General features: G+C 45.0%; 1 protein-coding gene across 4 annotated transcripts in view; it reads right to left on the bottom strand.

Annotated features, from left to right (window-relative positions):
* The window catches only part of PKP3 (plakophilin 3), a 122,644-nt gene extending 99,699 nt beyond the window's left edge, over nt 1-22,945 (bottom strand). For 2 of the 4 annotated variants that reach the window (XM_029582228.1, XM_029582229.1), the window contains exons 1-2: nt 22,842-22,945; nt 13,000-13,195 (exon numbers count right to left, since the gene is read on the bottom strand). In XM_029582228.1, the coding sequence (XP_029438088.1) occupies nt 13,000-13,195; nt 22,842-22,919 (274 nt within the window). In that variant the 5' untranslated portion in view covers nt 22,920-22,945. Of the gene's footprint in view, nt 1-12,999; nt 13,196-13,498; nt 13,667-13,886; nt 13,906-22,841 lie in introns of those variants that run through there. The other 2 variants (XM_029582231.1, XM_029582230.1) reach the window with 2 other exon arrangements.
* Nucleotides 22,946-24,962: the final 2,017 nt, after the last annotated feature.

The raw sequence follows: 24,962 nt of genomic DNA, 5'->3' as shown, positions 1-24,962 counted from the left end.
GCATCTCAAAAAAGATATAGTTGCGATGGAGAAGGTACAGAGAAGGGCAACCAAAATGATAAAGGGGATGGAACAGCTCCCTTATGAGGAAAGGCTGAAGAGGTTAGGGCTGTTCAGCTTGGAGAAGAGACAGCTGAGGGGGGATATGATAGAGGTCTTTAAGATCATGAGAGGTCTTGAACGAGTAGATGTGACTTGGTTATTTACATTTTCGAATAATAGAAGGACTAGGGGGCATTCCATAAAGTTAGCAAATAGCACATTTAAGACTAATCGGAGAAAATTCTTTTTCACTCAACGCATAATAAAGCTCTGGAATTGGTTGCCAGAGGATGTTGTTAGTGTAGCTGGGTTCAAAAAAAGGATGGATAAGTTCTTGGAGGAGAAGTCCATTAACGGCTATTAATCAAGTTTACTTAGGGAATAGCCACTGCTATTAATTGCATCAGTAGCAATTGCCAGGTTCTTGTGGCCTGTTTGGCCTCTGTTGGAAACAGAATGCTGGGCTTGATGGACCCTTGGTCTGACCCAGCATGGCAATTTCTTATGTTCTTATTTTATCCTATAGACAAAAGGAATCTTCATATAATGCTTTACGTATGAGTGTTAACAATTTAAATATCAAGCATGCGATTACTTAAAGATCTAAAGCAGGATGGGGAGATATGAGAGAGACATTTAAATAGCATCAAGGCATCAATGCATAAGAAATGGGCACTTTCAAAGGAAAGGAGGCTCTGGAGAGAGGGGTCATGGGATGAGGGTGAAAGGAGGTAGACTCAGGAGTAATCTTAGGAAATATTTCTTTACAGAGAGGGTGGTGGATGCTGAGAACGGCCTCCCCAGTAGGGATGTGAATCGTTTTTCAACGATTAAAATTATCGTCCGATAATTTTAATATCATCTTAAATCGTTAAAGAACACAATACAATAGAAATTCTAACGATTTATCGTTAAAAATCGTTAAATCGTGTTAGTGCGCACTAACTCCCGTTAGTGCGCACTAACAGAAAATGATACAAATTGACACTTTCCAGGTCAGTAAAGGTCAGTTAGGAATGAATATGTATTCCTATTGGCTGGCTGCCCTCTTATCTATTGATGTTACCAAGGGTCCCACTGAGGTGATGGTTGGGGGGATGGGAAATGGAAACTGTTGGTAGTTGACAAAAAAAGTAATGTGATCAGTCAATGTGACTAGAACTTGTGCCCTATTCCTGATACCAGGGGTGTTGTGATCTTCCTGCACTCAGTGCCCTATCCCTGATACCAGGGGTGTTGTGATCTTCCTGCATGCAGTGCCCTATCCCTATTAATACCAGGAGTGTTGTGATCTTCCTGCACACAGTGCCCTATCCCTGATACCAGGGGTGTTGTGATCTTCCTGCATGCAGTGCCCTATCCCTATTAATACCAGGAGTGTTGTGATCTTCCTGCACACAGTGCCCTATCCCTATTAATACCAGGAGTGTTGTGATCTTCCTGCACACAGTGCCCTATCCCTGATACCAGGGGTGTTGTGATCTTCCTGCACACAGTGCCCTAACCCTAATACCAGGAGTGTTGTGATCTTCCTGCACACAGTGCCCTATCCCTGATACCAGGGGTGTTGTGATCTTCTGCACACAGTGCCCTAACCCTGATACCAGGGGTGTTGTCATCTTCCTATACGCAGTGCCCTAACCCTAACAGAAGGGAAGAAAAGCCTAAGTAACTCAGGCCCCAAGTTTGTACCCAATGCAATGGAGAGAAAAATGATTTGCTCAAGGTCACAAGGAGCAGCAGTGGGATTTGAATGCGGCTCTAACCACTAGGCTACACCTCCACTTTATGAAGTGGCAAACCAGGCAACGGGACCTCTACAGATATTTCCATTGGGCCCTCAAATGCATTCTTTCTGCTTCTTGCCCCCTGTGTACTCCATAAATAAGGGGCCTGTACTAAGCTGTGTACATATATTCATGGTGCGTGTGTGCTCTGCTGAGGGCTGTTACACCAACTGAGATATTTTCAGTAGCCTCTGAGCCTGCTACCGTACAGTAAAATACAGGGATTCGTATCTTCAGAAGCGAAAAGTTAGAAATTATAAACCCTGGATGGAAGGGGACCTCACATTCAGGAATATGTTCCCCGCCTCCACCATAAAAGTAGCAACCATGATGAGACTTAGGTTGAGAGGGAACTGATCTGGTGCTGAAATATACTGAGAAAGCCCAGTGGAGGCTCTGCCGTTAGCAGTCTGAGAATCTTGACTCCTTAAAATTTGCTTCGCCTTCTGCCTGCATAGGTTCAATAGCTTCTTGTGTGCCCTGCAGCCTGATGATGTAAACGCTAGGCAGGGTATAACCAGGGAGTCTGGAGTGCGCTCGTAAATCCATCCTTCATGAATGCAAGCGTGCCAAGTCACTGATAGCTTTCTTCCCTCCTTTACCTAGCTTTCTATTTCACTTCGGTAACACGTGCAAAAACTGCCAGGCCAGTGAAGTTACCTGAATCCGAGTCCCTGCTAGTCAGATCAGGGAGCGCGCAGTGTGTTCATTGGCCGTCGTGCACCCAGGCTGGCAGGGAAGGCCTGTGCTCCGGGTGCACGTCATGAGTCATTCTGTGACCAAGCAGATATGGACTTTGGGCCATCGGCCACCGAGTCAGGCTACGGACTGCGCGTAGACAGGGCAGAGCTGCAGACGCCAGTCAGCGTAGGACGGAATGTTCTCGCTGGTTTGGGGGGTTTTTTTGTTTTGTTTTTACCCCACAGGTTCTCTCTTACTCTATATGCCTCTGCCCCGGGGCAGTATAACGAGTGTCTCTAAATCAGGAAAAATACTGCCAGGGTGCTGTGTACGCCCAGTCCCCATTGCAGGAAAACAGGAAGACTCCTGGGGCTGCAATCAAGGCTTTGTGGCAAAACCTCCAAAGCATTCTCCGCCAAGATTAGGAGGTTAATGATTTAAAGCATGGATGAGTAAAGTACAGTAGCAAGGTCTCTTCTCAACCAAGCCTCAAAAGGGGGGAGGGATTCTGCGCACCTGAATCTGAATCTGGGTGCCCTCCCGTGCCGTATACTACACTTGCAGAGAGACAGAGATTGGGGGGGGGGGGGAGCGAGGAATCAACCCTTTCCTGCCCGCCTTGCACACCTAAATAACACCGTAGGGTGAGCATTTATTTACCACCTTCCTGATTAAATGGCATCATCCCTGAATATAAATGCAGCAGCATTTTGCGGGAGCTCCAGTCTTACGTGTTGGCTAATGCGGGCCAAATATAAATGTTTAAAATAAGCAAAAAGGAGTTATATATCTCGCTCTGCTCCCCTGATCACCACAGTTACAGACCGAAGGATGGAAACGGGCCAGCACTGCATAAGAAACTCTTTTTACCTCCAGCAACGGTCCTGTAAAAATCAAAAAGTGTGTGGCCTGCTCACTTTCAGAGGCAGTTCCAGTCTACCACTCCCCAAATGCTCTCTGATCCCTTCAGGCCAGATCAGGTCGCCGAGTGCTGAGCCCAGAGTCCAGAAGATGTTAAGGACTTGCTGCTTTCTGGGGCGCACTGATCCATGACATTAAGGAGGTGAATTTCTTGTCCCTTTTACCTTCTTAGAAGTACAAAACTCTTTAACAGCACTCCATAGCGCTGTCCTGAAGTGATGCAGTCTCTGCAGTAACTTTCAGAAGGTCCCGGCTGTTTGACATCCCTCTCTGATGCATTCTGGTACTTGTTTATTTATTTAAATTCTTTTAATATACCGATGCTCAAGACGAAGTCTTATCGTACCGGTTTACAGCAGAACCAGGGGAAAAAAACATTTAACAAGAAGAGAGAAAGTTACAATAAAACAGGGAAGTATAAATTCGGGATCGATAAGAGAGAAAGAATTAGTTTAACGTAACTCAACTGAAGAGGTAATGTAACAGCAGACCATAATTGATCGGCATAGAGTGCTGATTTAGCAGTTAATTTAAATAGGCAGTTCAAGCATAAAATCCTTTGGATAGGGGCAGGGGAGGGAGATGGTAAAGAGGGGGTGAGAGGTCAAAGCTGATTACTTGTAGTGCTGATTTCAAATGACCTCAAATCCCACAGTACATTTTTTTTTTTTGGAAACGGGGGCAGCTTTTTTTTTTTTTTTAAACCCAGGGACTGGCTTTGTTGGAGCGCAGCCTTAACAGAGTTTGAACCACTGTAATGCAATGTGCACAACTGCAAAGTTACACACGGCATTTCAAACATGCACAAAGCAACCCGATTTCCAAAGACAAGATGTGTGCAGAAAGTGAATTTGAATTTTGAGGTGCTTGCATATCACCCACTGCAACATGAGACACAAAGCGCTGCGTGTAAGTGGCATGTGCGGAACTCTGTAACCCACCCCAGGACCCAAAGTCACACGCACATATGTGTTGTAGGTGGCTGCTAATCCACCTAAAGCACACAGCTCCTTAATTTTGCATGCAGAAGTCCCGGTTAAGCTTTTGAAAAGTTATCCCATTACATGACAGCTCCTTGGTTTGAAATGTTCTCTAAAGAACCAGCTAGGACTTCAGTTTATTTATAAAAGTTTATTGGGTTTTAAGAATACATTTACAAAAGAACAACAGGCAACTAAACAAGCGCTCCCCTTACCCATTGCAAATAATGTTTTGAAAACTAGTTTAAATCTCCTGATGTGGGCACCAAATTCAAGCCTCTTGAAGCAGTGTGCTTTTCTCAGAGCCTTAAATATCGGGGAAACCAAAACAGCAGAGACACAAAAAGAAAGAGAAGGAGACCATGATAGGTATAACAGTGAAAGGGAACGCTGAATGCTTCCGTTCCCGAAGAGGCTGAGCAGGTCATAGGATCAGGGAGGTGCTGACTGCATGCCAGGCGATTAAAATCTTCTGCTCCCTAACAAACCCTGACTGCATGCCAGGCGATTAAGATCTTCTGCTCCCTAACAAACCACAAAGAAAGCTCTAATAAAGCCCTTTTTCCCTGGCTGATGCAGTTGGAGATCACTGTAATACAGCTCCACTATAAAAGCTAGATGTGAGAAGTCATTAACACACACATATATATATATATATATATATATATATATATATATATATATATATATATATATATATGTGGTTTTGCTGCTGCTTAATGACATAGGTTAATAAATTGCTTTAGTGGCAACAGCTGAAGGATACGCCAACAAAATTACTGGGTTTCCCAAGGCACTCTCTCAACCTTGGTGCATACAATATTATATATGGCCTTTTAAACACAAAATCTTTTACAGACAAATTTTAACAATTTTATCAATCAAATGTAGTTAGTACTCATTTAATTTTGCTCTGGAAGAAAAAGGTTCGAGTCATCTTTACCAAGGCTGAAGTATGGGTTTCCCTAAGATGCTAGATGTAGATGCCTTAGCTAGCCTTCCATTCAATAGACATGACACTGGCCTCCATATCACCCTCCGCTTCACCTCCTCCCCCCCCCAACTACCCCAAGTAAATTGACCAAACTAGACTGAAGCCATAAGCGAAAGCAACGTAGGCCAGAGATCTCATCAAGCAATACCCCACCTATCCATCAAGCTGCCACTAGCGAGGGAGCAATGTTTGGCTCCCTGGCAAGGACGTTCAGAGACGGTGGAATCGGACACTGCCACTCCTCTCACTTCTGGAGACGCATTTCTGCAGGAAGGCCCCAGGGTCAAAAGCACACCCAGATTCGCAATATCGAAAGAAAAGGCACCTGCTCAGGACCAGTTCTTAAATAAAGCCTAGGTTTGGGGTTTTTTTAAGAGAGGATGAAGAAGAGATGCTGATTAGTCATTTTAATCCTTTCAAATGCCCCATCTAAGCCTGCAGCACCGATGGAGGTTTTTCCTTTAATCCTTTAATTTTAGCTTATTTTCCCGGCTTCTTTTCCATTCATCAACAAAATTAAGCGGGCATACCATTTCTGACCACAAGAATAGAAATCGAAATGTTTTTAGAGTTTTGCCTATGAACACTGCAATTACTTCTAAAGCAACAGCAAAGTAGATTAAGTCCAATACAAGTTTTCACTTCTGTTTTCCATGGCGGGTGCATTTGGCATGAAAATGATGCCGGCATATTTATACACAGCCGCCATACTTCCAGAGTTTGAACAAATGGGCATCTGATGCTAGGACACTCCCGGTCCAGCATTTACTTATGGATTATCATATTCCAACAGACTTCCAAAAAAACTGCCAAAAGAAAATATTCTACTCATGCTCTCCTTTCAATAACATTTCTTCCAATGCTCTGCACTCAGCGGTTTCAAGATTATCAATACCCAAAATATGGAAAGTAATTGATGTCATGAAGCTTGCAGATCTCAGAATGCTTAGCTACTGCTCTTGTTCCTGCATCCGGGCTTTCATTAGGGTGATGGTACAACCTATTTACATCTTACTTATATTTGTGTTTAATGTAGTAAAGCACACTGCAACTGCTCCAATTAATACACATTTTAATGCAATACTTTCTCCAGCACTGTTCAAAATTCTTACCAGAACACTAAACACACACAAAGACTATACCCATCTAATGAATCCCTTTCCAATGGGGGCACTATCATTTCCTTTTGGTGAAATATCTTTCTTCATAACGTGTGGCAGTTTCTCTTATGTGTCAGCCCCCGGAGTTCTCTCTGTTTATAATATCTAAGGATAAAACGAAGGCTGCCATCAGTTTTGGAAACAAATCATCACGATTGATAGACTCCACCTATTTCAGTATCACTGGGCATTATATCCCCTTCCCCAGGTCACTCAGATGCCTAAACTATAGAGCCTGGCCACCTGCCACCAGGCCCAGGTAGATGAGCCACTGCTGGGGCCGTGCCTGGACGGAGGAGCCTCTCCCCTGGAGTCAGAGCTCGGGCCAGGCAGAGGAGCCACCACTGGGCCGCAGGTAAACAGCGATGGAGGGGAGGGAGTTAAGAAAGGCTGGGTGCCGAAACAGAAATAAATAAAAACAAAAAGCATTTTGGATTTTTTTAAAAATCACGCAAAAAAAAAGCCTGTATACAAAGTCTTTTAGGTCTCTTCCCTCCCCTCTCCCACCTTGGCTTCCAGAACATTTATATTGGCAATCACATTCACCGTCACCGTGACCAGGTTATTTCTGGAGGTACTGACCATGGTATCAAGGTATAGCTTATCCAGCTGTACAAGTTAATGTACCGGGCTTTGCCTCCCCCTCAGCGCCCCAATGGATTATCCACTAATATCATTTTTAGACCATTTTGTAGGCCATTCAATTTGGAATTTAATAGTACCTTACACGTTACTTAAATTTATTATGTACGGCTGGAACGTATGATAGCGAAAAACAGCATCAGATTGACCGTATTACGCGTATTGCATTTCATGAGGTGCATGATGCTGGAACAACCTTTATTACGAAAAAGTGGATTGCTGAAAAATTAGGTTGAAGCAAAAGCTGGGTTCAGAGGACATGGGGGCAAGACTGCCAGCGAGTGTTTTACGGAATTTGGAGACGGTTGACCGCTAAAATTGTCTCAAGAAAACCAAAAAATAATTGAAATTTCCAGCACACAACAAAACAAAAGACTGTGACCCCGCCCATTTTAAAGCTGTTTTTTCAAGCTAATGGTGGGCACACCAACTATGAATTATATGTTGTTTAATTCCATTTTGAAGGCTGATTAAAATGGTATATTGCATGTTTCTATCAGATTTCTGCAATGGGGAAGGCAAAGGTTACGCAACACCCGACATCATGCGAGATCCTGCAGGCGCCATAAATGGCCTGAACTTGAGCTCTATCTGCTTTATAACTCAATGGATAACTTAGTTCATGTGCAAGATGTGCGGACTTTTGCCCCTAAAGAGAGACGTGGACAGCCATTCCTAGGAAACCTACCTACTTTTCAGAAGTATCTTATGAGATGATCCTGCTGGATGGGAGTAAAACTGCAGCATCAGCAGACGGGCTCGTTTACATGTGGGACACAACCTCCAGGGAAGTTCTCTACAACCTCCTGGGACCCGCCAGCTCAGTCTATGACACGGATTTCCATCTGAATGAACCAATCACCTTCTCTGCATCTGGTGATAAACGGTCATATGGGGAGGGATACGGTAAACGGAGTTTCCCTTTGAAAATTTGATCTGGCAGGGATTACCCACAGGTACAAAGAACAACAGGGATATCAATGAAATCCCCACCCATACTTCACCTCCCCAATCTCTTCCTGGCCCTATCCTTTTTTTTTTTTTTTTGGCTGGGACTAAAACTATACATGCAGTGAAATGGTGCACATACTTCTGGCCACTGAAGGAAGGACACTTTTTAACCTGGGGAATTTATCCGGGTAACTGCTTTGAAAATTGACCCTTCAATGTGCACGTCCTTGAGAACTCCCATGCTCATTGTGGACTTCTATTTATGGTAAAAAGAGTAATGTCTAAGTAGAGATCCAATTCAGCATCTTCAATGGCCTGTGCCTGTGTTTAGGATTTAATTAAGCTTCTACATTTATATTCCACCTTCCATCACAATTTAATAGTTTCAAAACAGATTGCATCCATCTAAAAATATATATAAATTTACAACACAATTTAGAGATTCTAAGACAAATATCTCTAAAGATTGAGATTTACACTACACTACATTCCATTAAGGTACATAATAATATTATAACAAATAAATATATGACATACCTTAAAATATAAGACTAAGGTATTAAATCATCACAAAAAAAAACCCAACAAATTCAAAACTCTCCCAGGCAAGAGTAAAAACAAAAAGGTTGGTTTTTGTTTGTTTTTATTATAAAAGACAACACATAAATGGATCCTCTCATACAACTAATATCATAAAACTTAGGAGCCGATCCAGCTCCATTACATAGTAAGCATCATAACGCCAAACCCCACTTGCCAAATAACCATGTTTTCAAATGCTGATGAAATAACAGATAAATTGAGGAATCTCACATGTGAACTGATGATGAATTCCACAAAATAGGGGCAGTCTCTAGTCCTAACTTTACAAATTGTTTTACGGGAGGGCACAATTAACCATATCTCTTGACTCAACCTCATCATTGGAACAGATCATTCCACTTTTTTAGCCAGATAACTAGGGCCCAGTCCTGCAAGAATTTGGAAAATCAAAGAATGAATCTTAAAATGGATAGGAAAGCCAACAAAGGGTCACTAGTAGAGGTGAAGCTCATTCCCATCGAGACCTACCCATCACAATCCTGGGAGCTGCATTCTGTAGAAGCTTTAGCCACCCTACAGTTTTCTTAGGAATCCCTACAAAGATTGAATTACAATAATCTAAATGAAATAAAGCCATTGCTTACATTACTAATCTTCAATCTTGCAAAGAAACGGGCGAAGCTGTGTAATTAATCATAAACAAGGGAAAATCTTCTTAGAGACCACATTACCTGGCTTTCAGCTGTCTCGAGTCTAGAATAACCCCTGGATTTTTAACTTCCCGCATTGGGGGTCATGGACGTGCTTCCAAAACTCGTGTTGAGCCATGTGCTGTGGCTAGCACATGGTATCGCAGCGGCCTGAGAGAGAGAAACTATGCGCATGGTACCTGTTAACAGGAGTTGGTTACTGTGCCTTTCCTGAACCAAGTCCCTGGTCATTATGAAGGCAAATTTCAAAAAAGACATTTATCCACCGAAATGCTTATTTACCCTAGTTAATGGGCTATCTGAACACGACCCACCCTGCATGTAGATGGCATAGGGGCATTGTGAAAGCATGCACATATTTTTACCTGTATCTTTCTTGGGGCAAGATTAGGGAGGGAGGCAACAATGTGCATAGAAACGAAGCTTCCTAAAAAGTATCCGTACATAAAACAGGTGCAGATCTCTGCGGGTACTATTTCCTTGGGCAATTTTCAAAGGAAATGTAGGCGTGTACTTTCTGTTTGAAAACTGGCACAAAAATCTTTCATCTTCGCGCAGAGTTTTGAAAATGACTTCCTCTGGCAACAAAAAACGTTAAGACTAGTTTCAGTTCCCGATTCGTACAAAACCCGAAAGCAATCCCACTCCTGCTTCTGAGAACAGGACCCGCCTTGAATCCCCACACTGAGTCATTTTTCTGCAAAGCAAAGTTTGACATTTTAAGAAGTGGCACTGGAGCATCAGCAGAGCAGAGAAAGCTGAGCCTTGCTCAGACTGGGGCCCCGATGTAATAGAGTTGCGCACGGCTGCGTGCACGTTAAAATGCAGCTCTCTGTACGTTCTTGTGCTCCCAGCTCTGCTCCTCATTTAACCAAGACTTTAGCGCACAAATGTAAACAAAGGCACGCACAAAAAATTAGCTCTCCCCCATGCAAATTCTCTGTTAAGCAAAGCATTAGCCATTACGCGGCGTGGTGCGCAGACTTAACTGGGAAACGTAACTCCTGTTCAAAGGTGGCATAAGGTTTCTGGGGCTGACCCTGGCCCTGGAATCTGTGATCCTGGGTCCAGTACTTGGGAGTCATGTGCATAAAACATGATTTGGGCTCACAGCACATGTTTTCTGTGCAAAGCCCACAAGTTTAAGCGCATAAATCATGTTTTTAGGTTAGCTACGCATATCTTCAGGTATTTTCGGGTTAGTGCGCTTTTTAAAACTCCCGCCACATTGCCATACCGTCAGCTTACTGCATTGGGAATTAACTCTGGAGCTTTTCTAAGGCGTCTTCTGGAAGGCAGTCGGAGGGTTACAGAGATGGCAGAACCCAGACTCAGGGCCTGACTGCCTAGGGCCCTTCTTCCATTCTGTGTCTATGGGGAAAACCCTGAGTGAATCACCACCTTAGAAAGATTTGCTCTCTGCATACAGCAAAAGAGAGGGAGGGGGAAAGGAAGAGCAGGGGCCTGGAGGCAGAAGGGCAGGGAGAAAAAACTGGCTGCACAAACAACCAGAAGGGCTGTTCTGTGTGTGTGTGTGTGTGTGTGTGTGTCTACCTCTCTCCCACCTCCCCATTCTGATCTCACAGCCCCACCCTCCTACGCATGGAGATGCTGTGCCTTTCCCCCCTGCCAGGAGAAGCCAGCCTAACAAGCTCCCAGATGAGAGGAGCAGAGAAAGAAAAATCATCAGCTGATCCCAACCTTCCCAGGGAATTAGGGAATTCCAGGGAAGATGGCCCCGGGGCAACCAAACGTAAAAAACCCCGCTTCTTCCTAGCTGTGCCCAGCCACCGTACTAGCATGCAATGCAGTGAAAAAGCTTCTATATAATATCTGCTAAAGTCTCTACCAAACTGATTAACACCGAATTCCTCTGTCCCCCACCACCAAAACACCCCATGAATTTCACTCTTGTGCGAAAGGCGATACTGGTGTGCCGGTGTGGGGGCCTACCTCAATAAGGCAACGTGAAATTTTGTGTTACAGGGAATTCAAATTAACTATGGAAATGTGTAGCCAAGGATTACACAACCTGTTGCATGCCTGTCAGGGGATTAATACTCAAACACTCTGCTTGGCTGTTTACACACCCCAGATCTCTCCAGACTGCAATAAAACAGTTATTACATCTTATGAAGCTCCCAGTCTAAAACTTATATATTTGTTTTTTGGAGGTCAAATGAATAATCTGGATCTACGCAGGGCCGTTCAGACAACCTGAAGCCAGCATGTTTTTGCCATTCATGGCCATTTGTCTTCATAGCACGCAGGCAAGGTAGCAATTAATTTGTTCCAGAGAGGATTTATTACAACATAGTCTGACGGCAATAAATAATGTACAACAGCAACTTTGCTATTCAAGATTCCCATTCGTTATGTACATGATTCTACTGGAATAGAGCTGGTTAGGAAGAGCAAGCACAGTCGCACACAGCCACCTCTGGGGTACGTGGTCTGGCATCACATTTCTAGCACCCCGGCCCAATAAGGCCCTCTGGGGGAGTGAGGGGGGAAAAGCAACTTTATCACCATTTATCTTCCACGTAAAGCAGGGTAAAGGGAGGCCAAAGAAACACTGTAACATGCCCAAGGTCAGAGAGAATGTGAAAGCGAGGGGATTTGAACTTGGGTCTCATCCAACCTGTAGATTAATGTTCTAAAACTTACACCAGTGACCTCGGTTCCCAGGTTTTGGTTTTTGGTTTTTTTTTTTGTAAACCGATTGCTCTCACCCTCTCACCTCTGAAGGTTTTGGAAAGCAAAAAGACCCTGCCCCTCAGCAAGATGAATTAACCAGGCCTCTGATCCTCACTCCTCCAGGTAAGATGAAGAAAACATTCAGTTCAGGCTAACAGCTGGAGTGATTCTTTCACCACTGCCCACCCCTGCAGCGGGGCAGAAAAGTGCCCGCCCGCATGCTGTGCCAGCTGGTGATTAACCCTTGCTGGTTCCAGTGGCCCCTTTCCATGCTGCACTCTGTGCACCTGAGCCTTTGCAGGGAAAGAGCCGCAGCATGAAAACAGATTCATCACTGTCAGCCGCCTTTTATAACACCTCATAACGCCATTGTGTTGTTTTGTTTGTTGCCTGCTGGCAGCTGTTCCTGGTATGAATGGAGACCCTAATGAGGATCCTTCAAACTCCAGCCCCCCCCCCCCCCCGGCATTTATTGGAAAGGAGCATGGGCCTACCCCCCCCTCCCCATCTGGTTTGCACACCTGGAAACAAGTCCTGAGCCTTTACTGCTGCAGCTTTTGAGAGGCCCTTGTTTCACATCACATTTTGCAGTGCAGCAGTGACACCAGCAATGACATGGAGGCTGGGGAAGTGTCCAAAAGGCAGTGACACCGGAGAACCTTCCACACCCTGGCGCCAGTCATTCAGCGGGAACCTTGGGGGGGGGGGGGGGGGTGTATATATATTAAGGTACCCTGGGAAGGGACCAGTAAGTCCTCTACAATAACATCTACGTATAAGCATAACACCAATCTATTGCATTTATCTTGGAAGCAAGATGACACAAGCAACCCAATTACTCTGCCGCAGAGTCCATGTGCTGCTTGCCAGCGTTAAAGCCCCGGCTCCTACCTCTGCTCTCTCCGTAGTTGGACACCGAGCCATTGGGTCTGAGGGCTGCCGGGGTCTGGCTCTTCTGGATCAGCCTGGTCCGCACTTGCTCCTGCACCCGGGCGCTCTTCAGCTGCTCCGACTGGTAGGCCTCCTTGCTCCTCTTGCCCAGCTGGTAATCCGAAGGCAAGGCCAGGGAGGAGGTGTCCATGTTGGGCTGCAGGGCCGACATTAAGAAGTTACTCTCCTGCATGGTGCCGCCCTCGCTGCTCCAGCAAGCAGAACCTAAACTCCCTTCAAGTCTCTGACCCCAGGGAGATCCCCCCCTCCTCTCCCTACTTCATTCACAGGAAGTGTGGCATGAGGTGCCCAGGCTGACCCAAAGCAGAACTTCAGCTCCAGCAGGTCCTCCCCTCCCTTCGGGGCTGGGTAAAGTTTACCTCGCCTCTGCCTTTCCCTTTGTCAGCTCCTGGGCTGCCTGGGACGGGAGGCTCAGCTCCCTCTGACACACACCCCCCACCTTCTGCCTAGCAACTGACATCACGGCTGCAGGGGCCGCCTGGAAGGTGGAGCCCGGGCCCAGGCCCAGGCCACCTTGCGCAGGTAGGGGGCGGCCCTTAAGGTGGAATCCTAGCGACGCCAGGGCCGGCTCCACCTGCTCGAGCGGCAGCGGGGCGGGGGAGGAGCCCCCCCCCCCCCCAGGACACCTTGGGAGGGTTTGGGGGTTGTTGTTTTTTTGTTTTAAGGAAATGATTCGGTTGTGTAAACAGGTTTTACTCCAGCCGTGCGGGGGCCGGACCGGGCCGGAGCGCGCTACAAACAGGCGTTTTGGCTCCAGAACAGAAAGGGGAAGTTGAATGTCGGTTTTAAGCGCGGCGGCTCAGCAGGAGAACGCGTGTGATTCTTACTCGGGGGTCTCCTGACACCTCATCGGCGATGTTACAGGCTAGGAGGGAGCGGGCTGAAGTCACGGGCTGTCTGTGTCCGCTTCAAATGGGGAAGGGAGGAGGGGGGAGAGGATTGGGTGCGGTTATCATTCGGCAGCGCCCAACTCATCTCCCTCCCCCGCCCCCCGGGATCGGGGCACAATCTTACCCACAGCTACACCGGGGGCTTCTGTGCCCAGCCCCCCCGGGAATGGTAAGATTGTGCCCTGATGCTGGTGGCCCGCGGGCGAGCCAGGGACAGGTTGGGGCTGCTGGGGAGAGCAAATCACTGAGGGAGTGGGAGCCCTTCTTAGGGCCCAGATTCCACCAACTTTTAATTCCATCTCTTGGGGGGACGGGGGAGGACTGGCCCAGTGCCCGACATTAGTCTGAGGGATTTAGGGGCCGATGCAATACAGTGCGCTCGGTCGCGCACTGTTTAACCCGCAGTTAACTAGGACGCAGGCTGTGAAGGCTGGGGATTAGCGCCTCCACAGCCTGCGCCCCGCATGCAAATGCAGGTTGATGAGGCTCTTAGGCAATCATCCACAATGCAAAAAAAAAAAAAAAAGGCGTCTAAAACACTCGTTTTTATGCTCAAAAATTAACACCTGCCTAGAGCAGCCCTTAATTGCTGAGCACTCCCAAACTTGTACAGAAACGCAGAAAATACTGCTTTTCTGCACCGCCTCCTACTTAATACACACTCAGCGCCCATTTTAATTGCATGGGCCCCTTACTGGGAGGGGGATTGAGCTGGCAGGCCCACTAACATTTTATATCATTTGAATACAGCTGGTTAAGGTAAGGTTATCTGGATACAGCTACCTGGATAAGTTTACACCTGAGCCATGGCCAGACTTAGCCAACTAACTTTACTCAGCTATCTCTGAAAATCAGAGTTAGGCAGATAAGTTATTTAACTAAGTTAACTCAGCCTGAAAAGCCCCTAATTTATCCAATTTTATCTAGTTAATGACTTAAAAGGATAAAATGTATCCACTTAAGTGGTCAGACATTCAAACCTTGGGGTTTTGCTCAGCTAATGCAAAAGCTATCCAGAGAAACCCCTTTAAATATCAACTTCATTCAGGCCGAGTCAATATTAGAGATGTCCAAACCCCGAACCTTTTGGTTCGGGCTTCGTTTTCGGCCCGCCACGGGAGATTTCATATTTCCCGTGGTTCAGGCCTTTGAAATTCGGGGGACCCAAATTTTGGCTTAGCGTGCACTAACTCCTGATATTTCGGGAAAATTTGGTTGTTTTCAGGTTCCCCGAAACCAGGACGAATTAGGAAATTTCATTGAAATTGCCTAATTCATCCTAAACGATTGCACATCCCTAGGCAATACTGAAGCGCAAAAAACAGGTGTTCACGATTGAGCGCCTGCTTTCCGAACGTGCGCCCATCCACCTCTCCCACAATGCAGTAGGCAACTGTTTTGCTGCGTTAAAAAGGAGGCGCTAGGGGAAATTGTGCGACCCTGGCGCCTCCTTGGCATCGGGTGTCCAGGAGAAGTACTGTTCGTGGGTTACGATTAAGGACACTCAATGTTATAAGCATCCGTTTTCCTAACCTGACTGCTGGCAAGACTTTTTTTTAATTTTTATTTTTTTTTATCTTACTCCTTTTTTCGGGCAAGCATTCATTTTTGAGAGTAAAAATGTGTGCGTCGGGCACACATTTATTTTTTACATAAGTGGGTAATAGCTAATAGCCTCATCAACATGAATTTACAGATGAGCGCTATTAGCTTTGTGCATCCAGCCGCAGGTTAACCAGTGCACTAGGCTGAGTGCACGGTATTGAATGGGCCTGATTTAATTATCCTGCTCACAGAACTTCCCTTAACTCTGTGTTTCCTAACCCTCTTCTGGAGGCACTCCTATCCAATCAGGATATCCATAATGAATATGCATGAGAAATTTGCATATACTGGGTCTCCATTGCATATAAATCTATCTCATGCATATTCAATGCAACAATCCTGAAAACCTGACTGAATGGGTATGCCTCCAGGAGAGGGCTGGGAAACTCTGCCCTTAGCTTTACCTATGCATTTTAAAAAAAAAATCCTATGCAGGATTTTGTGACTCATAAAAATGAATACATGACACTTTTTATTATACTCAGAGTAAAATCTGGCCTGGCTCAAGTTGCTAAACAGTGGGAGTCATAATTCATTCCCCATCAATGCTCATGAAAGGTGTGAGGATTTCAGCCATATTCAAATTCTGCCTAAAAATCCACCTTTTGGAGGCCGTTTTAAAGTCTTACCCTAGCTCTACCTGATCACAACCTACTCAAATGTAACTATATTTACTGTCATGCACACATTTCTTGAAGCCTCTTATCTGTCTTGTCTGTGTCTTGATTTGATTGTAAGCTCCACGGAGCAGGGACTGCCTCTTCTCTGTCTCTGAACAGTCCTGCGTACATCTAATAGCACTAAGGAAATACGTAGTAGTGCCAGAAGTAACATTCAGGCTTCCTGTTATGGAAGGGTCTGGTGTTTCTAGGAAGGGAGATAAGAGGACCTAGTTTCCATGTCATACTAGGTTTGGGACTTGGGCCCTATGCACTGTCAAATGTAAAACTGCCCCTATTAAGTAGAAGCAAACATCCCCAGATTTCAGGGGTTTGAGAGAGATATAACAGAGCTAGCTCTGATGATAGTTACACACATCACGACACATATAACAGCAGATAGACAAACCTTTAAACACACACAGGCCGATTCAGTAAAGTCCGGCGCGCGCACAGGCCACTCGCCTGTGCGCGCGATGCAGTATTTAAATTAGGTCCGGCAGTAGAAATGGGCAAAAGGAGGCGCTAGGGACACTAGCGCATCCCTAGCGCCTCCTTTTGGCCGGAGCGGCGGCTGTCAGCGGGTTTGACAGCCGACGCTCAATTTTGCCGGCGGAGCGCACTGTACTGTATCGGCCTGACAGTGTATGCTAATGTTTGCTAATGTGTGCACACATGTTTGCTAATGTGTGCAAATACATGCACACATTAGCAAACATGCACTTGCCCACAGTGGCTTGGATACACCCATGTACACACACAGGGGCCGATGCAGTATCACGCGTGGTAAAACGGGCGCTCGTATCCACCTCTCCTGGGCGTCCCATGCTATATTTAAATGAGCTGCCGCGTTAAAACGGACAAGCTAGGGAAAATTATGCGTTCCTAGCACTCAAATGCGTCGAGCGTCCAGGAGACATGGCTGTGTACACGTAAGGAAAACGGGCACTCAATGCGAGTGTCCACGTCATCCCATCACATATAATTTACATACACAATATGCGAATGGCGAAATCGGCTTGGAGCGTGCAGATTGTGCATGTACATTATGCCGCCAGAAAATTTTTTTTTTTTTTAAATCGAGCACTTACATTTTTCCTTAAATTTGAATCACCACAAGCAGCAGATCTTAGTATCACAAGGATACAAATTAAGAGGAACCACAGAGAGCAATATTTTTTGTTTCTTTTCATGTGCCTTTGACTCACCGTATAACTTAATGCCAGCCCCGGAGCTGGCGTGAAATTAGCCGGCTTAAAAAGGGTGCATTGGGCGACTGGAGATTTTCTGCATGGCAGGGTAATAGCTAATAGCCTCATCTACTCTTTAATTTACATGTGATGATCGCTATTAACTATGTGTTTGGGAGCGCATTTTGGATGCGCTTATCCCCTTATTGCATCGGGTGTTACTCTAGCGCATCCAAAATGCGCCTCCCACCATGCGCTCACCTGCGCGCTCGGCTGAGTGCACTTTATTGCATCAGCCCCCGCAGAGATCTTTGCAAGTTATCTCTGCATACAGAAGTAAACACTGATGCACAAGCGCAGAAATCTGAAACCAAATGTGCTTACTAAACTCTACTCCAACATTGTCCTTCATGACAGAGGAGGGAAGCAAAAGAACGTAAGGTTGACCAGGCTGAGCGAAGGTGTTCCTGGGGGCAGAACTGGGGATGGGTTTGGACTTCTGCACATACATTTGGATTTCAAAAGCCTGCAAGCACGTTTTCATTGAAAATGCAGACTTCTGTTTTAGCAGGTGCAACTTGAGTGGGTAGACCTGGCGGGGTAATTTTCAAAGCTAACATAGGTCTGGTTTGAAAACTGGTATAACTTATGTGCAGTGTTACAGAATTACCCCTCTGAAATGGCCTCTGTTCTTTACATGCAGACATGCCCAGAACCCATGGAACAGACTCTGTCTCCACTAGGCCCCCACATCTTTGAAGACCAGAAGCAACCTGGGAAGAGTGAGGCAATGGGAAAACAAAGTCTTAGCCGGGTGGGTCGGGAGCGTGTGCTGCGCACTGCCACGCAGAGAACCTGGGATGAATTTTTAGGTCTGATATTTCTGCTTCCTGGGGCTGCAAATTCAGGAAAAACGATTGCATATGATTGTGAGCTGGATTGGCCACTGTTGAAAACAGGACACTGGGCTTGATGGACCCTCTTAGAAGTCATAGAAAAATGTATATATCCCAGGTACTCATACAAAAGGGGCAGAGTGTGAGGCTGTGAGAAGCCATTATGTTAAGATTAAAATTGTGAAGGAAGCAGATAACTGTAACTGTAAATGGAATTAGGTCTGTCCTTGTATAGAAATTATCCCCAAAGTTGTGGCAACTTAGATTTTGTTTAAAGTTAGGAGTTTTTGGTTTGCTGTGATACCAACAGAGAAAATGAAGAGAAGGATGGGACACATTAGAAGTCAAATTGGGTAATCACATTTCTGACACCTTCCCAATCAATACAGGTGTCCCCCAAGGTTCTCGGCCACACTGTTCAACATCTATTTGCTGCCTCTATGCAGACTACTAGCAAATCTAGGAATTCAACTTCTTCCTATATGCAGACGACATACATCCCTTTTGACAAAACATCTGAAAAAACTGCGTCGTCTCTGTCAAAATACATGAAGGCAATACAACTAAAACTTTCCCAACTGAAACTAACTCTAAACTAAAAAAAAAAACAAACCAAAAACTGAAATAGTGTGGTTAAGGAGAGATTCCACAATAATCAAACCTCCAACCCTAGACCTAGGAGTCAGGTCATTAACATTACGCCCTAGGAATGCAGATCAATGAAAACTTCACTATGAAAAAGCATATAAGCAAATTAATAAAAACAAGAAACTCCAAGCTGAGAATATTACATCGGCTGAAACCATTACTAACAATACATACAGGTCTTACAAACTCATACTTAGACTACTGCAACTCCCTATTACTAATAAGCTGGCACAAAGTCTTAGCTGGGTGGGTCGGGAGCATGTACTGCGCACTGCCATGCAGAGAACTTGGGTTGAATTTTTAGGTCTGATATTTCTGCTTCCTGACTTCTAAAACCACTACAGTTACTTCAAAATGCCTCCGCTAGACTCTTACTTGGGCAAGGAAATTTGACCACATCACCCCTCTCGCTGTTAGCATTGCACTGGCTTCCTGTACAAGCCAGAATTCATTATAAAGTATTGACTCTAATTTTTAATACCATTAACAATATTAATCCATGCTTATTAGGAGTGACACTTCAACATTACACACCACAGAGAGCCCTAAGATCATAAAACGAAGGACTTCTAAAGATGCCGTCTATTCAGAACACACACCAAACACAAATAAGAGACCGAATGTTCTCCACAGCGGGGGCCCAAGTTATGGAACTGTCTGCCAGAGTCATTACGTCAGATATCAGAAATAAAGAGTTTCAAGCGATAGGTAAAAACATGGCTCTTTAGAAATGTACACAATTTAACGTAAAATCCCAAAATGCTGATAACTTCAATGTCACTACCAGATGATACTATGTTAGCGGAGCGAGCAATAAGGACTGAATGACATAAATTGTATTGTTAGTAGAATTAGAATTTGTCTTTGCAGCTGTGTCAACCTAGAAAATGTATGAATAGGTAGGTACTAGATTACATATTTGCCGGTGTGTTGACTTAGAATATGTATGGATATGATCTAGAATATGTATTTGCTGGAATGTTGACCTAGAATAGGAATGTTGACAAAGTATGTGAATGTCAACCAAGAATTGTAATGCTGGCTTTTTGATCTTCATTTGGAGTGCCTGATTATAAAATGCCTAAATAAAGTAAATAAATAAAATGGCTTGGTGTACTGCATGGAGTGAAGTGCAGTGGGAGGGAGGAAGGAGCAGAAGGTCACAGAGATTCCTCTCTTGCTCTGCCTTGGAAGCCCTCCATATCTGCACTCCCTGGGCAGGTCACTTTACAGAAAACTATTCAGCTGTTTTTACACAAACTTGGTCAGCAAAACAATATTGCTTGACTGTCTCAGCTGTCTGTTTCACCTGTGCATTGAGTTTGGTGGTCTCAGCTCCATGCGACCTATTGTATAGACTGAATATGAACAGTTGAGTGGAAAGTCCCTGGGTTATACAGAGAGTGGACAGCCTCCAAATGGCAGATGAAATTTAATGTGGATAAGTGCAAGGTGATGCATATAGGGAAAAATAACCCATGCTATAATTACACAATGTTGGGTTCCATATTAGGTGCTACAACCCAAGAAAGAGATCTAGGTGTCATAGTGGATAATACATTGAAATCGTCGGTGCAGTGTACTGTGGCAGTCAAAAAAGCAAACAGAATGTTGGGAATTATTAGAAAAGGAATGATGAATAAAACGGAAAATGTCATAATGCCTCTGTATCGCTCCATGGTGAGACCGCACCTTGAATACTGTGTACAATTCTGGTCGCCGCATCTCAAAAAAGATATAATTGCGATGGAGAAGGTACAGAGAAGGGCTACCAAAATGATAAAGGGAATGGAACAACTCCCCTATGAGGAAAGACTAAAGAGGTTAGGACTTTTCAGCTTGGAGAAGAGACGACTGAGGGGGGATATGATAGAGGTGTTTAAAATCATGAGAGGTCTAGAACGGGTAGATGTGAATCAGTTATTTACTCTTTCGGATAGTAGAAAGACTAGGGGGCACTCCATGAAGTTAGCATTGGGCACATTTAAAACTAATCGGAGAAAGTTCTTTTTTACTCAAGGCACAATTAAACTCTGGAATTTGTTGCCAGAGAATGTGGTTCGTGCAGTTAGTATAGCTGTGTTTAAAAAAGGATTGGATAAGTTCTTGGAGGAGAAGTCCATTACCTGCTATAAAGTTCACTTAGAGAATAGCCACTGCCATTAGCAATGGTTACATGGAATAGACTTAGTTTTTGGGTACTTGCCAGGTTCTTATGGCCTGGATTGGCCACTGTTGGAAACAGGATGCTGGGCTTGATGGACCCTTGGTCTGACCCAGTATGGCATTTTCTTATGTTCTTATGATAGCTGGCTGTAAGCTGTGTTTGACGTTCTCAGTTAAAAACTAGTTGAAAGTCATATGCATGCATTGAGTTGGATGTTCTCAGCTGAGAGCTGTCCTTTTGTGTCATGGAAGACTCTAAAGATCTCTGAAACACAGAGCAGGGTGTGAATTCATCTCATCACAGGCTGATGGCCAGAGGGATTAGCAGGGAGGCTGCTCTCCTGGACAAGCTGACACTGGCCTTCTCCTGAAGTGAATTGGTTAATGCTCCTTAACCCTCAGCAAATGGCCCCATCAGCACTCTGATTACATGACTAGTGCCAACAAAAGCCACAGGATTAGTCACATTTTTCCACTTAAGGTATTTCTCTTGACATTCGCTGACTGCATTCACTGATTGGATTCAGCCAACATGCTGCAAATATATTCCTCATTAAAGTTTGATTAGAATTTAATCCTGACCTGCAGCAACCCCCAGGCATTCCAGTACTGATCCCTACACACAGCTCTGCCAATGTACCTCAGCACCCCCAGCTATTCTAATACTGAGCCCCCATGCACTGCTGTGACAATGTACCTCATTCCTGCCCTGCAACATGCTCAGGTCGTCCAGTGCTGAGCTCTACACATAGCTCTGCCAAAGTACCTAATTCCTGCCCTACAGTACCCTTGGTTATTCCACTACTGATACCCACAGACACATTTCTTACAAAGTACCTCAAGGCTGATCTGAAGCACTCTCAGCTATTCCAGTACTGAGACCCACATGCAGCTCTGCCAATGCACCTCAATCCTGAGCTGCAGTGCCCCTGGCTATTCCATACTGAGACCCACACACAGCTCTGCTATAGCATCTCAAACGAGACCTCTCATATACACACACACACACACACACATCTTTGCCAATACATTTCAATGCTGGGTTACAGCACTCCTCCCTGCTCTTCAAGTACTGAGACCGCACACACTGCTCCACCAGTGCTGATGGGGCATTTGCTGCCCCGCGAGCTGTATCGGATGGCAGCAGGATGCTGGAGACTGATCAGGCATGAGCTGTCACTTTGTCCAGTCGATAAGGAGGAGGGGAGAGAAAAGGAAGCTATAATTCCAGTACGGAGAATTAACTGAGTGAGGAGGAAAAAAAAAAATCTTACAATAATCTTAGAAATAATGGCAGCATATAGTGATTATAATCACATATATACACAATTAAAAATACTTCAACTCCTATGTTGAAGAAAAAAAAAAAGCAGATCCATCCTTCTTTCTCCTCCTGTTTAGGATCACAAGGATGGAACATTAAATTATAGTCCCATCAAAATCCACCTGCCAGCTAGAAGAAGGCCTTTTTACATGGTCATTAAAAGTCAGGGATGTTTTATTCTCCTTCCCTGACTGTTGCTAGAGTAGGGGGAGCTCTGGCCAGAACTCCCTGGTATTCCTTGCCCGTCATGGTCCAGACAAGCTCTCCCTGTACCTGTTCACCTGACTTTTATCCTACGCCACAAGAGTGCATTCTGGTCTAGACGGCAGAGTCTCAGAAGGGAAACGTCAGACCCCGAGAAGGTTTATAAGGAGAGAGCAGAGCTGAGAATCAGCAGCACCTACATTGTTGGGGCTTCGGGTGCTCCTGGAAGTGGGCTGCATTCTGTAGCTGCTGGCTTTTGCCTCCTCTCCTGCAACCATCTCAGTTGCATCCGAAATGAACTAGAAGCTGGGGCATAATAGCTGGTACGAAAAAAAAGAAAGATAATTTTTCCACACCCAAAAAAGAACAATTAAACTTAGAGCAGCTCCAGTGCTGGAAGGGAATAGCTAATGATGTCACCCAACCGGTTGCTTCTTCTTTTTTTTGTACCTGAAAAGGCTGAGTGATAATTTTCTCTCTCTACTAACTCCCAGTAGAAAAGAGCACTCGGTAAGGAGCCTATTGAGTGCAGGGCAGAGCCGGGAAATCTGTTAGCGTTCTGAGTTCAAATCCCACCTCTGCTAGGCCGTGGTCTTGGAAAAGCCACTTGACCTCCGTGTGTTTTCTAACGTCTGTTCTTTATGTTGGTTTTAGGCTGTTCGGGGAAGGTTTTTGCTTTTGTGGAGATGGGGAGGGACTTTCCTCGGTAATTGAATGCGACAAATCTAGCTATCTTGCGACTGCAGAGTGCTTCGGCCTACTTGCAGACGTTCTAGGGTGGCAGGTTCAGTAGGCTGCAGCCTGCTCTAAGTGGCCACTCTTCTGGGCGTGGAAGCCAGCCCGTTTGGCATGCTAATTAGCTTCATTCTCGGAAAAGGGCTGAGACTCTTTCAAATAACCTCTCTCTGCCATGACTCAGCGTTTACACCTGGAGCAGTAGCACCACCTGGATTCATCAGACTCGCAGCTCCTTTGTTTCTCGGTGCTTTTGCTTTTTTTTTTGCCTGCTTATTCCCAAGTTTCTTCTTAGCCTTCTACCTTTAATTTCTTACATTTCCAATATTTGTTTTCGGAGGGGATGCTAAGCACCTTTTATTGTGTCCCCCATCCCTTGATTTTGCATGTTCTCGTCATTATAATTTTGCAGTTATTCAGAGACCTGCTGGAAGCAGGCCGGAAATGTAAATATAAAGGGAATACAGACACCCTGGATGAACATTAAAAAAAAAAAAGCCAACCTAAGTACAAGAATGGAAATGATGTGCTTTGCTGGTCTGTAACTTTCCAATACAAGAAAACCCAATAGGATGCATCTGAAATATACACAAGGCGAGTCCAATTTTCAAAGCGCTGGCACTGGATATCTAAGCCCGATGTTAAACACATAAGCAGGCTGATGCGGAAAGGCGCCTTGAGCCGAAAGCACCTTTCTGCCTGCACGTCGAGGTGCATTTTTTGAGCACGAAACTTACTCCCGAAGCTGCAAGTTATGAGGGCAGAAAATGTGACTTCCTTGATGGGAGTACAGCCTAGCACTATTGTGGGTGGGGAGGGCGTGAAGCAGCATTCCCCAATGCGGAGAGACTGCATCTGGCCAGCGCACCTTATTTAGCACGGGCAACTTCCGGGTTAAGGCTAGAGTTAGGTTTCCTGCACTATATAAAAAAAAAAAAAAAGGTAAAACAGTTAAAAATGTAAAAAAAAAAAAACCCCCCCCCAAAGTCTGGAACTGCAGGTAAATGCCAGCAGCCGCCGCCAGTTAACCGGATAAATCCCAATATATCTGTCTATATGGCAGTGGGGAAACAGCTGTCAAATAGCTGGATAAGTCAGTATTTATTCAGTTATATGGCATGGGTCACCACTACTTAGCCAGATAAAGTATTTATCCGGCTATCTGCAGCCGCTTCCTGCTGCCAGATAGATGGAGAAATCAGTACCTAAGTGGCAGCAGTGGCTGCCGCCAATAGCCTGCCAGGGATGGCCCCTCCCCTTCCTGAGTTCAAATGTGCATTAAGCCATGTTTTAGAGTGGGTTTTTTTGTTACTCCTGATGCATTAGCATAGCATTACCTTACTGCATTGGGAATACAAAAAAACCCAGCACACATGTTCTTAGCATCCAGATTGTTATATCAGCTTGAAGGTTAGGCACTTAAAATTGCAGAGGATTTTCAAGGCCCATTAGACACCTGTTCTTGGTGCTGAAATTCCACCACTTAGGTCTGTAGGGGGTAATGTTCAAACAGCCCATGCACTTGCAATGCTCGGTTTTTTTACCTGGATTTTGAAGTCATGTGTATATACTTTTCCTTTGAAAAT

This window comes from Rhinatrema bivittatum, chromosome 17 (assembly GCF_901001135.1).
Source record: "Rhinatrema bivittatum chromosome 17, aRhiBiv1.1, whole genome shotgun sequence".
In the NCBI taxonomy this organism is placed as follows: domain Eukaryota; kingdom Metazoa; phylum Chordata; class Amphibia; order Gymnophiona; family Rhinatrematidae; genus Rhinatrema; species Rhinatrema bivittatum.
Note: the sequence above shows the minus strand (reverse complement) of the source record. Positions and strands in the feature narration are given on the sequence as shown.